General features: G+C 45.5%; 1 protein-coding gene across 1 annotated transcript in view; it reads right to left on the bottom strand.

Annotated features, from left to right (window-relative positions):
- lrp2b (low density lipoprotein receptor-related protein 2b) overlaps positions 1 to 14374 on the bottom strand; it is a 42218-nt gene extending 27844 nt beyond the window's left edge. The window contains exons 1-17 of the mRNA XM_070990369.1: positions 14308 to 14374; positions 12269 to 12379; positions 11941 to 12063; positions 11369 to 11485; positions 7753 to 7863; positions 6609 to 6725; positions 4736 to 4852; positions 4331 to 4474; positions 3972 to 4088; positions 3294 to 3422; positions 2918 to 3087; positions 2494 to 2717; positions 1959 to 2165; positions 1207 to 1409; positions 768 to 908; positions 440 to 649; positions 77 to 269 (exon numbers count right to left, since the gene is read on the bottom strand). Of these exons, the coding sequence (XP_070846470.1) occupies positions 77 to 269; positions 440 to 649; positions 768 to 908; positions 1207 to 1409; positions 1959 to 2165; positions 2494 to 2717; positions 2918 to 3087; positions 3294 to 3422; positions 3972 to 4088; positions 4331 to 4474; positions 4736 to 4852; positions 6609 to 6725; positions 7753 to 7863; positions 11369 to 11485; positions 11941 to 12063; positions 12269 to 12379; positions 14308 to 14374 (2501 nt within the window). The remainder of the gene's footprint in view (positions 1 to 76; positions 270 to 439; positions 650 to 767; positions 909 to 1206; positions 1410 to 1958; positions 2166 to 2493; positions 2718 to 2917; positions 3088 to 3293; positions 3423 to 3971; positions 4089 to 4330; positions 4475 to 4735; positions 4853 to 6608; positions 6726 to 7752; positions 7864 to 11368; positions 11486 to 11940; positions 12064 to 12268; positions 12380 to 14307) is intronic.
- Positions 14375 to 14719: the final 345 nt, after the last annotated feature.

Below are 14719 nucleotides of genomic sequence, written 5' to 3'. Positions count from 1 at the left end.
TCCTTGCATCCTCAAATCTTCTCAGAGCAAACTAACCACTTTCTAGTATTTACATCTGATAAATCTGAACACTCACCCAGCACCGGGATGCACTGCAATTCCTTTTGGGTTCCTCAGTCCTGTCACAATGTCTCGTCTGGATTTGTCTGTGACTTTGAAGGCCACCACTGACTTGAAGGAGCTTGTGGTCCAAAATAAGACTTTGGAGGTCCAGTCATAAGCCATGGCATCAATCATTCCCACTCTGTAGCCTGTCAAAATCTGTTGGACTGAGAAAGCACACAAGAATAAGAACAGAGCCTTTAAAGGCAAACTGTAGCACTATGACTATATCCTACATGGGTGAAAAATGTTGCACACTAGACACATTTTTTTAAACACAATCTCACTGAGTGCCCTCATAATGGTGCTTTATGACACAAATATAATAAAAATTCACCTGTGCCATCGAGGGTCGATTTATAGACAAGGCCTTTGGACCTGTCGTTGTAGAAAATAGCTTCTTCCTTGCCATCAAACTCTACAGCGGAGCCAGAGAAAGACGTTCCGGGCCCCGAGAGGGGCAGGGTGACGTCCTCCTGCAGGGACAGGTTCAGTGGGATTCCCCGCACCGCGAGTGTGGTGGCGATCAATAAGAAGTCCTTCACCTCTGTTCAAAGAGTCAGTAACGGTGGTTACTTGAAGGGAAACATACTGATTAAACATGGAAATTATTGTGAACAGTAACAGACCGGCTCTAAATATCAGGTCAATGAAGAGAAACTCACTGAAGCAGGTCCGACGGTCAGGCTGAAGATCATAACCATAGCGACACTTGCAGCGGAAGCCCAAACCGTCGTTGTCGGTGCGGTGACTCAATACACAAATGTGCTGACAGCCACCGTTGTGTCTGCCGCAAGGGCTCATCACTGTAGGGAACAGATGTGGTCATTTTATCAGAGCACTGTTGTTTTTCATATTGCTGTCAAACAAAAGGAATGAGTGGGTTGCACTTTTAAAAATAACAGGAATACCAAAAATGAATACATGTACAAAATGTGTATATCCATCCATCCATCCATTTTCTATGCCGCTTATCCCTTTCGGGGTCGCGGGCAAAATGTGTATAGTAAGACTTAATTCTGTGCCAGCAGCATAAACACTGGGGCATCTCTAACCACGCAACTTAAATCTGACTTGTTCCAGGTTGGAAATGTGCCTGCTTACCAACAGGTTGCAAGAGAGAGTGTAAGACTAGAACATGTCCTGGTCGATTTACAGCACGATACAGAAGTGTTGGGTTGCTGCCGTTGAAGCGGTTGGCTCTCAGCACACCCATCTTGCTCCAGTCAGTGAAGAACACGTGGTTTTCAAACACAGCAATTCCAAAAGGATGTGGAGCCTGGGTTACACCAGAGAGGACTATTTTCCTGGGAAACAACACCTCAGAATGAGCATCAAGGAGAGCACAAAGGTCGATGTGTCATTGTTTCAATTTCAATCTTAAAATGATCGAAAGATACTGGCTGTAGAGATGTCTGCTGTCTCTCAAATGTAATGGAACTAGATGGCACTTGGTGTGTGTTGCTCAAAGTGGCAGTAAAAATACATTTGAATTGTCATGTAGGAACCATTTTCTTCCTATCAAAGTTGAGGTTACTTTTGTAACCCTGGTTCTCAGATTAGCATGAGTGAGATGGGAATGTCCCCCTGCATATTCCTCAGATGCATTTGTCTCATTACACCAATCCTGTTTGGGTTGCAGTCACTATGTCGGCTGCCCTGGGTTCCCTTACTAATTGTGTTGTGGAGCCATCTAGTGGTGGAGTGCTGACTCGTGACTGAACCTCTTCCTCCAGGAGCCGCAGAGAACAAAAAAAAAAATACATTTGATTTTGTGGGGAACTGTCCCTTTAACGTTACTCTCCGGGTTAGAAGGAATCTTTCATGACTGCCAACATTTTCAGAGCAATCTTTACCTGTCCAAACCACTGTAGGTGACGGTCTCCACCGTGTCAAAATGGCTGTCAGACCAGTAAACCCTCTGAGTGATTATATCGACGGTAATTCCTGTTGGAGCGCCGAGTCTGTTCTTCACCAGCTGAACACGATTACTGCCATCCATGAAGGCACGTTCTAGCTTAACCTGGTCATTGGAATCACCTATATCTGTGAAAAACATGTAGCTGCAAACAGACAAAAATAAAGACTTAAAAAGATACTATACAAGCTATGTAATGCCGGGTCAAGTGGACATCAAGAAAACTATAATAGAATTTTCTTCTAATGCTCTTTAACAGGATTATTTTGAACTCTGACTGAGTTACCACTGATATATTCATGTAATCTAAGCTTAAATTCTAATGAAAACAAGTAAATATGTGACAGAGTAGACTTTAGACTAGACTTTACCACATTGCTTCAAATTTACTTTTGAAGAGGAAAAAAATCAAACCACTGGTATAACAGTAATGACACTTCTAAGTACGCAAAGACTGAATCATTTAATCTCACCCCACTGTAGGGTCCAGGACGAGGCCATGAGGACTGCGCAGGTTTTCAGCCACCAGTGTGACCCGATTATCTCCATTTAAGTCACATACGTCGATGCGCTCCACCATGACCTCTAAGACATAAAGTTTAAAGCTGATCCAGTCCACGGCGAGGTTCCGGACATTGCTGACTGCAGTAGTCAGAACCTCCTTAACGTCACCCCCTTTGTAGTTGATAGAGTATACCTGGTAAAAGAATGTAAAGGTTTGCCTTAGTGGCCATGAGAAAAGCATGTAAGCCACTGCTGCTCTAGTACAGCCTCCTGGTGGCCAGCAGAAAATTTTACTGCAGAATAGATGCAGTTCAGATACACAAGTACCTTGAGTTTTATGAAGATAAGTAGTAATGAGATCAAAAATGCCACCAGACAATAATCCAGACTGACCTTTTTGGTGTATGTATCACTCCAGAAGACTGTGTCCCTGTGCCAATGGTATGCCACCCCTACAGCATAACCTTTGCCCTGCGACGGCACCAGAGTTCTGACAAAGCGCCCGTGTATATCAGCACTCATCACATCACCCCCGTTGGTGAAAATGAGCTGTGGCAGTCCACCTGTTAAACACAAATACCAGACCTCAGCATCATTTCGACGAGTTAATCAGTTATCTTACATATGCGATATAATCATAAAAACATATTTCAGAACATATGACACTGCTTCTTTAACTATGTCATGTTGATCTTTACAACACCCCACAGATTATGCAGCGGCAGATATGTGCTGTAAAAAGCTACTGTGTGATTGTAACTCCCTGTACCTGACACATTGGCTTTGCATATATGACCCTGCTCCAAGAAGTATCCGTCAGCGCAACTACAGTGGTGTGTCCCAGGACGATCTTCACAGAGCTGGTCACAGATCCCCCAGATCTGACAGTCATCATAGTCTGGACAATACGACAAACAGCCACTTTTTATGTTTTAGGCATTAGGATGAGGATCTATACCAGTAATTTGGAGCTGAAGTGCCATGAAATTAGGCCAATCATTTTAGCTTTTCAAGGCTGATTCATATCAAAAGCTAAAACAAAAAGATGGAGACCATTTCACCAAAACAAGCTGCAGCTTGACATTAAAGGTCTTGGATGCTTTGTAAGATGAAACAAAAAGACATTACAGTATGACATCCTATAATGTAAATCTGGAATTAATCTTTGACATCTTTGAAATGTCTCGCCCATTGTAGCTGGGATAGGCTCCAGCCCCCCGCAACCCCGAAAGGGATAGGCGGTATAGATAATGGATGGATGGATCTTTGAAATGAACCACACCTCAAAAAAGGTTCAACTTTCTCCTGTTGCCCAACTACTGCATAGGTTTGAAGAAGCATTTCAAAAGCTCTGTATTCTGTCAATATCTGAGAATACACTACTACTGACAGTGGCACAAATCCAGCTTTTGTTTTCACAAAAACACATATGATATATGGCACTCACCCACACAGGAACGGCTGTCATTGGCAACAGTGAAACCATCAGGGCAGTAGCAAGTACCTCCCTGAGGAGACTGGTGGCATTGGTACTCGCAGCTTAAGGTGGAGCACCGTCCCAAGCCTGCGAGTAAAAATCAACGTCATGGTCAAAGCTAGGTCAATTTAAGGTTTTCACTTTGGGTTATCATTTCATCATCATCATCATTTATGCGGCTACAAAAGAATCATTATTATGACAAGCTTTATAGCCATGATGAACTGAGTGTTGAGACCATTAGTGTTCGCCCTGGGAGAAAATACCTGAAAAGGGTGAATCTTAAACTAAGCATGTGTGAAGGAGTGACAAAGATCTGCGTAACTCACTGCAGGTTTGCTGCGCTGTGGAGTTGGTCTCATCTGTTCCTCCAGGACAGTCTGGTTTGCCGTCACACACGCTGCTCATTGGTATACATACTGTTGAGCCAGGACATCCCCACTCACCGGGGTAACAGTCTCGAGAGTCACTATCTAAAAACCATAGGAGCACTTATGTACAGTATTTCTTTGACAAAATGTTTTCCCATATTATTTTTTAAGTGATGCAAAAGACTGATCTGAAGAGTGGATCCCAAAACTCAACCTTAACCTACTTAACCTAACCCTAATATGCATTTTGAGGATAGTCTTTACAGTTTTGAATGAAACTCCTCAGCTATACAACACAATTAATGTTAATACTGAATTCCCACTTGAAACCTTTAGTCCGCCTGTAAGGTAAAGTTTTCTCACCACATCCTCTCTCGTCACTGTAGTCCCCACAGTCGTTGAACTGGTCACACACCCAGCGCTGAGGAATACAACGGCCACTGGAACATGTGAACTCATTGCCGCTACAGCTCTGGTATACTAAAGAATAGATAGGCCTCACATTTATTCTGGTTTCCACTAGATTTTACATTTAAATTCAATGTGCCATTTTTTGACTGGAACTGAATATTTGCAATGATTATAATACAACCTACGGGCATACATGCAGTGTGTCAATCAAGTTAGATTCCACTGTTTTGGAATGCAAAAATTCAATTATACAGCATGTCTACATGACATAAAGACCTGGATGACCTGCAATTTTCTGATGCTAAACTCGGACAAAACTGAAGTTATAGTAGTAGGCCCTAAACATCTTAGAAAGTCACTTTCTGATGACATAGCAGTTAGGGATGGCATTGCGCTGGCCTCCAGCACCACTGTAAAGAATCTGGGAGTTATCTTTGACCAAGACATGTCCTTTCACTCCCATGTAAAACAAATTTCAAGGACTGCCTTTTTTCACCTACGTAATATCGCAAAAATCAGGCATATTTTGTCTCAAAATGATGCAGAAAAACTAGTCCATGCATTCGTTACTTCCAGGCTGGATTATTGCAATTCTTTACTATCAGGCTGCCCAAATTCGTTGCTGAATATTCTCCAGTTGCTCCAGAATGCTGCAGCACGTGTTCTGACAAAAACCAGGAAGCGAGATCATATTTCTCCAATACTCGCCACTTTGCACTGGCTCCCTGTAAAGTTTAGAATAGAGTTTAAAATTCTCCTCCTTACTTACAAAGCCATAAATGGCCAGGCACCTTCTTATCTTAAAGAGCTCATAGTACCTTATTGCCCTACTCGAACACTGCGTTCCCAGAATGCAGGTCTACTTACGGTTCCTAAAGTCTCAAAAAGCAGAACAGGAGTCAGAGCATTTAGCTATCAAGCTCCTCTCCTGTGGAACCATCTTCCAGTCTTTGTCCGGGAGGCAGACACTGTCTCTACATTTAAGAGTAGGCTTAAAACTTTCCTTTTTGATAAAGCTTATAGTTAGGGCTGGCTCAGGCTTGTCCTGGACCAGCCCCTAGTTATGCTGCTATAGGATTAGACTGTCGGGGGACATCCAAAGATACACCGAGCTCCTCTGTCCTTCTGTCCCTCTCCATCCGCACGCTCTCATGTCCTACCACGGCGTGTTACTAACTTAGCTCCTTCCCCGGAGTCTCTGTGCTTTGTCGTCTTGCAGGTTCCCATGGACAGTGGCTGAATCTGGATTGTGGATTTCAGCTGCATCTCCTGCCTTGGCCCTGCCTGACATCCACTGAAACTGCTACTGCTGTTATTACATCCACTGTCACTGTTACTGTGACTGCATGTCTGTCTCTCTGTCTCTGTCTCTCTCTCTCTCTCTGACTGCTTTTCTTTCTGTCTGTCTGTCTGTCTGTCTGTCTGTCTGTCTGTCTGTCTGTCTGTCTGTCTGTCTGTCTGTCTGTCTCACTCTCCCTCTCTTGCTCTTCCTCTCTCACCCAACCGGTCGAGGCAGATGGCCGCCCACCCAGAGTCTGGTTCTGCTCGAGGTTTCTGCCTGTTAAAAGGAAGTTTTTCCTCGCCACTGTCGCCAAGTGCTTGCTCATGGGGGAATTGTTGGTTTCTTTGTAGATAAAAGAGCTTGGTCTGTGCCAGCTCTATATGGAAAGTGTCCTGAGACAACTTCTGTTGTGATTTGGCGCTATACAAATAAAATTGAATTGAATTGAATTGAATTAGCTAATTTTTCAATAAATGAAATGTATGAAATGCTTTGGGAATTCTTAGCTGAATTAAAACTCTGTAGAGTAACTTTCATCCTTACCACAGCCCTGCTCATCGCTGTTGTCTCCACAGTCGTCCCAGTGGTCACACACCAAGGACATCATTACACAGAAGCCATTTGCACACTGATACTGGTGCAGAGCACAGTGCTGTATTGCTGGAAAAAAAGAAAAGAAAAAAAAAAAAAAGAAGGCTGAATTTAATAAGAAGTCAACAACCTCTACCTAAACTAAAGGCAGCCTAAATTGCAGCAACAGTAAAATAATTTCTGAATCATCAAAATCACGAGGAAGCTAAATTAAAACAGAGCCAGCGGTACAAAGGCTGTGCTTTATTACCTTTAGCTACAATAGTGCTGTTATCGTAAAATGAGTCAAAGCTAGGCTCAGTGCAAGAAAAAAAACAAAAACAGAATAACTAAAATAAGTCTTACCTCATGAAAAAAATGAAACTGCATTATAGCAAGGCATTTAAGAAAAACATAATGTTGCGTATGACTTCGCCAGTTTGTGCCCCTCATTGGAACTGCCCATTATGATAGCTAGCTAACATACACTAAGCTAAGTCTAAGCTAACGCTAGCTACATACATAAGCTAGAAACCACACTTAGTAAAAACCCTGAAAATCGTTTGATATCACTTGAAGCTGTTTTGAAGACATATCCAGATTCTCGAATCACTCTTAGGACTGAAAAATTGTCAGTCTGCTTCCCAAAAATTACATCTTTTAAAAATCCTTTTCCTTGTTATGATGTAGTGTAACCAAACAAAGATGGCGGACCAAACTGACATTCTCCCTCTAAGGCTGCACAGCACGAGAACAATCTTAACATTGTTGTAAAAATATAATGAAATTATTATTATTATTATTGTTGTTGTTGTTCTTCTTCTTCTTCCAAGTATTCATCTCTCCACCAGTAACAGTTATGAACTCCTCTGAATGCAGACAGTTGACTTTAACTTGCAGTGCATCTGCTGTGTGCCTACAAATTGAAGTTCAAGTACAGAAATCACTGCTCTGTTCCTACTATATCATCTTTAACAACTATTTGAACAGAAAGCCAAGCCAGCACTTGAGGTAAAATGTACTGGATTACTTTTTTTCTTTCATATTCTTAAATAACTATCTGCAAAACCATCTCTGCCAGCTGGGGTTTGCTCTGAGTCTGGTCCAGTCTACTCACTGCAGTTGAATTCATCAGAGCCATCTCTGCAGTCTGGTAGCCCATTGCAGTACTGAGAATGTTTGTAACAGGCCCCATTCGCACATGTCTTCTCGGTGCAATGTGGATAGTCTGCAAAAAACACAAGTTTATTGTAATGTATTAGTTCAGAGATCTATCAATCGTCAGCCCAGTAATGAAAATTATCCATCAAAGCCCATCCATCCATCCATTATCTTCCGCTTATCCGGGGCCGGGTTGCGGGGGGAGCAGTCTGAGCAGGGACACCCAGACTTCCCTCTCCCCGGACACTTCCTCCAACTCTTCCGGGGGGATCCCGAGGCGTTCCCAGGCCAGCCGAGTGACGTAGTCACCCCAGCGTGTCCTGGGTCTTCCCCGGGGCCTCCTCCCGGTGGGACATGCCTGGAACACCTCCCTAGGGAGGCGTCCAGGGGGCATCCGATAGAGATGCCCGAGCCACCTCAGCTGACTCTACTCTGAGCTCCTCCCGGGTGACAGAGCTCCTCACCCTATCTCTAAGGGAGCGCTCCGCCACCCTGCGGAGGAAACTCATTTCAGCCGCTTGTATCCGGGACCTCGTTCTTTCGGTCATGACCCAAAGTTCATGACCATAGGTGAGGGTAGGAACGTAGATTGACCGGTAAATCGAGAGCTTCGCCTTTCGGCTCAGCTCCTTCTTTACCACGACAGACCGATACAGCGACCGCATTACTGCGGCCGCTGCACCGATCCGCCTGTCAATCTCACGTTCCATCCTTCCCTCACTCGTGAACAGGATCCCAAGATACTTAAACTCCTCCACTTGAGGCAGGAACTCTCCTCCAACCTGAAGGGAGCAAGCCACCTTTTTCCGGTCGAGAACCATGGCCTCGGACTTGGAGGTGCTAACTCTCATCCCAGCTGCTTCACACTCGGCTGCGAACCGCCCCAGCGCATGCTGAAGGTCCTGGCTCGAGGAAGCCAACAAGACAACATCATCCGCGAAAAGCAGAGACGAAATCTGCCGGCCCCCGAACTGAACCCCCTCCGGCCCCTGGCTGCGCCTAGAAATCCTGTCCATAAAAATGATGAACAGAACCGGTGACATAGGGCAGCCCTGCCGGAGTCCAACATGCACTGGGAACAGGTCCGACTTACTGCCGGCAATGCGGACCAAGCTCCTGCTCCGGTTGTACAGGGACTGTACAGCCCTCAACAGAGGGCCTCCAACCCCATACTCCTGGAGCACCTCCCACAGAATGACGCGAGGGACACGGTCGAATGCCTTCTCCAAGTCCACGAAGCACATGTGGACTGTTTGGGCAAACTCCCATGAACCCTCAAGCACCCTGTGGAGGGTATAGAGCTGGTCCAGTGTTCCACGGCCAGGACGAAAACCGCATTGTTCCTCTTGAATCCGGGGTTCGACTATCGGCCGGATTCTCCTCTCCAGTACCCTGGAATAGACTTTACCAGGGAGGCTGAGGAGTGTGATCCCCCGATAGTTGGAACACACCCTCCGGTCCCCCTTTTTAAAAAGAGGGACCACCACCCCAGTCTGCCAGTCCAGAGGCACTGTCCCCGTCTGCCACGCGATGCTGCAGAGGCGTGTCAACCAAGACAGTCCTACAACATCCAGAGACTTGAGGTACTCAGGGCGGATCTCATCCACCCCCAGCGCTCCGCCACCGAGGAGCTTGCGAACTGCCTCAGTGACTTCAGCCCCGGTGATGAATGAATCGACCTCCAAGTCCCCAGTCTCTGCTTCCTCTACGGAAGACATGACAGAGGGATTGAGGAGATCCTCGAAGTATTCCTTCCACCGCCCGACAATATCCCCAGTCGAGGTCAACAGCTCCCCACCTCCACTGTAAACAGTGTTGACAGAAAGCTGCTTCCCCCTCCTGAGGCGCCGAACGGTTTGCCAGAATTTCCTCGAGGCCAACCGGTAGTCCTCCTCCATGGCCTCCCCGAACTCCTCCCAGACCCGAGTTTTTGCTTCTACAACCGCCCGAGCTGCCGCACGCTTGGTCTGCCGGTACCCATCAGCTGCCTCAGGAGTCCTATGAGCCAACCAGGCCCGATAGGACTCCTTCTTCAGCTTGACGGCATCCCTTACTTCCGGTGTCCACCACCGGGTTCGGGGGTTGCCGCCATGACAGGCACCACCGACTTTACGGCCACAGCTATGGACGGCTGCATCAACAATGGAAGTGGAGAACATGGTCCATTCGGACTCAATGTCTCCAACCTCCCTCGGGATCTGGTTGAAGCTCTCCCGGAGGTGGGAGTTGAAAACTTCCCTGACAGCGGGTTCCGCCAGACGTTCCCAACAGACCCTCACGGTACGTTTGGGTCTGCCAAGTCTGTCCCGCTTCTTCCCCTGCCAGCGAATCCAACTCACCACCAGGTGGTGATCAGTTGACAGCTCAGCCCCTCTCTTTACCCGAGTGTCCAAGACATACCGCCGAAGGTCAGATGATACGACTACAAAGTCGATCATTGACCTCCGGCCTAGGGTGTCCTGGTGCCACGTGCACTGATGGACACCCTTATGCTTGAACATGGTGTTCGTTATGGACAAACTGTGACTAGCACAGAAATCCAATAACAGAACACCACTCGGGTTCAGATCGGGGAGGCCGTTCCTCCCAATCACTCCCCTCCAGGTGTCACTGTCGCTGCCCACGTGAGCATTGAAGTCTCCCAGCAGAACAATGGAGTCCCCGGTTGGAGCACTTTCCAGTACCCCTCCCAGGGACTCCAAGAAGGCCGGGTACTCTACGCTACTGTTCGGCCTGTAGGCCGAAACAATAGTGAGAGACCTATCCCCAACCCGAAGGCGCAGGGAAGCGACCCTCTCGCTCAGCGGGGAGAACTCCAACACATGGCGGCTGAGCTGGGGGGCTATAAGCAAGCCCACACCAGCTCGCCGCCTCTCACCGCGGGCAACTCCAGAGTAGAAGAGAGTCCAGCCTCTCTCAAGGAGTTGGGTTCCCGAGCCCAGACTGTGCGTGGAGGTGAGCCCGACTATCTCTAGCCGGTACCGCTCAACCTCCCGCACTAGCTCAGGCTCTTTCCCCCACAGTGAGGTGACATTCCATGTCCCCATAGCCAGAGTCGTTGTCCAGGATTTGGGTCGTCGGGGCCCCCGCCCACGACTGCTACCCATTCCACATAGCACCGGCCCCTTCTGATCCTTCCTGCGGGTGGTGGGCCTACGGGAAGGCGGGCCCACGTCGCTCCTTCGGGCTGTGCCCGGCCGGGTCCCGTGGGCAAAGACCCGGCCACCAGGCGCTCGCCTGCGAGCCCCAACCCCAGGCCTGGCTCCAGGGCGGGGCCCCGGTGACGCCAATCCGGGCGACGTACGCTTCCTTGCTTTAATTTCTTTCATAGGGGCTTCTTGAACTGCTCTTAGTCTGACCCGTCACCTAGAACCTGTTTGCCTTGGGAGACCCTACCAGGGGCATTAAGCCCCGGACAACATAGCCTCTAGGATCATTCGGGTACTCAAACTCCTCCACCACGATAAGGTGGCAGTTCAAGGAGGAGCCATCAAAGCCCTCCAACTGTTAAAGCAAACTGACAGCATACACCAGTATTGCGAATCTTGGATGATATCAAAGTACAGTCTTACTGCAGTTGTTCTCATCAGAGTTGTCCACGCAGTCCTTCATATGGTCACATCTGTATTCGATAGGGATGCACTGGCCCTCCTGGCAGGTGAACTGGTCTGAGCCGCAGGTCTGTCCATCTAAACCAAGAGCATGTGTGGGGGTTTTTGTTTTAAAATGCTATGCTGCAAGGTATTAGACTTGTAATTTTGAAGGTAAAAAAGACAATATGCTGAATGAGCAGATTATGAACGTAAGATAAGGACATCAGGACATTTTGTTACATGTTCAATAATACTACAAAAGATCATTTCTGTCCATGGACAAAAAACATTTAGCAAGAAATCATAGTAAAACTTTGACATCATTAGGCTAAATCTGCTCTGCTAAACTGCTAGAAGGAATTATCAAACAGAAACAGAGACACAAACAGAACAGAAACAGAGTACATGATCTATTTTTAGCCAATTTCCAGGACACATTAAATGATTATATATCACAGCACTTGTTAATTGGTGACATCTTCCCAGAGAAAATACCCAAAGTTTCAGTCCTTCATTCTTAACAACAGCACAGAAACAATCACTCTGCATACCACAGGTTCTTTGTTCATCTGAGCCATCGCTGCAGTCTTCATCCCCATCGCAGACAAATTCCAAAGAGATGCATTCACCGCTTGTCACGCATTTAAATTCCTGTGAGGTGCACGATGGAGACGCTGTCAAAAAGAACAAAACAGTTAAAGAGAACACACTTACATCTTGCTGGTTAAGGCCCAAAGTTAGGGCTTGATTTTATGTCTTGGTACATCAGATGTATACATATTTTTGTGGTAAATTCATAAAATGACTGGACATGCTGGGTTTTTACACTGGTTTTGCTCAATTCTGTTTGTGTCTCCAGTGATTGGTCGTAATACTCACAACAGTCCTGCTCATCTGAGTCATCTTTGCAGTCTGCTGTTCCATCACATACCCAATTCATGTCAATGCATTGCCCACTAATGCACTGAAACTCTTCACTGTTACAACTTCCTGCAAAAACACACAGAGACAGAAGGATAGATTCATCATCATTCATCTTATTATTGATGTGGGCTCGACCTGTCTGGTTTCAGCTACAGAGGCCTTTTAGACATTTTGTTTAAAAGACACTCACTGATAAAAGTTAGGTTGTCTTCAAGGATAGGGCTAGTCATCGGGTAAAAATGAAAAAACAATGACTGTTTGATTTACTAATGATGGAAGTCTATAGTGTTGGTTGGCAGTCTAAAAGGAATCTGAGGCACTCTGATTATAAGATGTCAAAACATTTTATAGATTATCAATGATTTAATAAATGATTTTCACATATATTTCTAATCAGAGTGCCTCTGATTGCTTGTAGACTATCAAACAATACCACTGACTTCCATTATTACTAAGTTGGACAGTCAATGCTTTTTTTTTTTTATTTTTACAACACTGCAGTTATAGCTGTACTTTCAAATGTCAGAGGTTGCTGATATGGACAGTTTTGTATTTTTTTACTGTTTCCTCAACAAATGAGTTACCATGTTTATGACATCTGGAGCCACACTGTGTGCAACATTTGAACCTTAAAACATGTGATTTGGCCATTAAAAGATAGTTAATTCTTCACCCTCTGAGAGCAGTGCATCTTATGACCTTAAAGTATACAGCCCATCCTTTGAAAAATGTAATTGATGTCTGAATCAGCACAGAGATGTGTAGTTTGAATCGCTTGGGCATTCATGCGTATCATTCGTTACTGTGATTGCATTTCTGTCTCTGTCTGTCTGTCTCTCTCTCTTGCTCTCCCTCTCTCACCCAACCGGTCGAGGCAGATGGCTGCCCATCCAGAGCCTGGTTCTGCCTGAGGTTTCTGCCTGTTTAAAGGAAGTTTTTCCTCGCCACTGTTGCCAAGTGCTTGCTCATGAGGGAACTGTTGGGTCTCTGTAGATAAAAGAGCTCGGCCTGTACCAGCTCTATATGGAAAGTGTCCTGAGACAACTTTTATTGTGATTTGACCCTATACAAATAAAACTGAATTGAAAATAAAATTGAATAACTTTTCAGCATTTTGTGAAATTTCATTTTGAATGAAGCACAATAGCACCATAAAAAGTCCTTTCTCCTTTTCTATACCGCCTATCTCTTTCAGGGTTGCAGGGGGCTGGAGCCTATCCCAGCTTCAGCGGGCGAGAGGCGGGGTACACCCTGAGCCGGTCGCCAGCCGATTGCAGGGCAACAGACAACAGACAAAGACAGACAACCATTCACACTCACACCTAGGGGCAATTTAGAGTCACCAATCAACCTAATGAGCATGTTTTTGGTCTGTGGGAGGAAGCCGGAGTGGGTTGGAGACCCACACATGCACAGGAAGAACAAGCAAACTTCACACAGAAGGGCCCTGCCTGGGGATCGAACCAGCAACCTTCTTGCTGTGGGGCACGCGCACTACCTGCTTGCGCCACCGTGCCGCCCCATTAGAACAAAAAAATTTAGAACTACTGAAAATCCTGAATTTAGAATTTCCTTTGAAATGTTAATGTTATTCAGAGTTCAGATTTTACCTTCTATTCCTTGCGTAATATTTTAACATCACATGCAAGTGCAGCTTTTAATCATTGATTGTTTTAAGTCTGAATAATTTCAGAAACTGTCAGTAATCACATTGTTTTAATTCATGTGATAATCAATTTAAAGTATGTGTCAATCTGCTCAAATCTCATTTAAACATGAATCTGAGCAGAGCTCAAAAACTGCAGTATTTGGGATAGATGTAACTCCCTGTAATTTAATATTGTGGTGAAAACAGCACTGTGCATGCAAAAATACCCAAAAGAGCCCACCACTGAAGATTACCCTGTACTTAGTCCTACTTATTCCTCTCTCATAACTTTAACATATTGGTGACAAGAGAAGGCACTGTTGTGAAATTAAGAGTATCCACATACCTTGAACAAGTTGAATTCCTTGGGACAGCAGCAGAAGCGACAGAAGATGAAGACCGTTAAGGCCCATAGTTAAACCCTTCTCTTAGTTTGACAAAGCATGCACACTCATGATAAATCTCACTGTCAAATGTGCCTGGGGAAGAAATTGCCTTTGGAGGTGTAAAGCCCAGACCAACTGGACAGAGCAATAATGTGACATGGAGTAAACCAGCTTTTTATGGGAAGCTCATTTGCATAAACTTCATCTAAGGTTAACTTTTACCTTTTAGTATGTTGTCTACATCAGCAAGAAAAAGTAACGACTCATTTTTGTGTAACACTGAAGCAGGAAGTTAACACTGTCTGTAGCTGAAGAAGACTTTATATTTCCTGAAAATAGATTTTTGCTTTTTTTTTTTTTTACTGCACACAT

The sequence above is a fragment of the Chaetodon trifascialis genome, chromosome 21 (assembly GCF_039877785.1).
Source record: "Chaetodon trifascialis isolate fChaTrf1 chromosome 21, fChaTrf1.hap1, whole genome shotgun sequence".
Lineage (NCBI taxonomy): Eukaryota > Metazoa > Chordata > Actinopteri > Chaetodontiformes > Chaetodontidae > Chaetodon > Chaetodon trifascialis.
The sequence above is the reverse complement of the archived record's forward strand: the minus strand, read 5'-3'. Positions and strand labels throughout refer to the sequence as shown.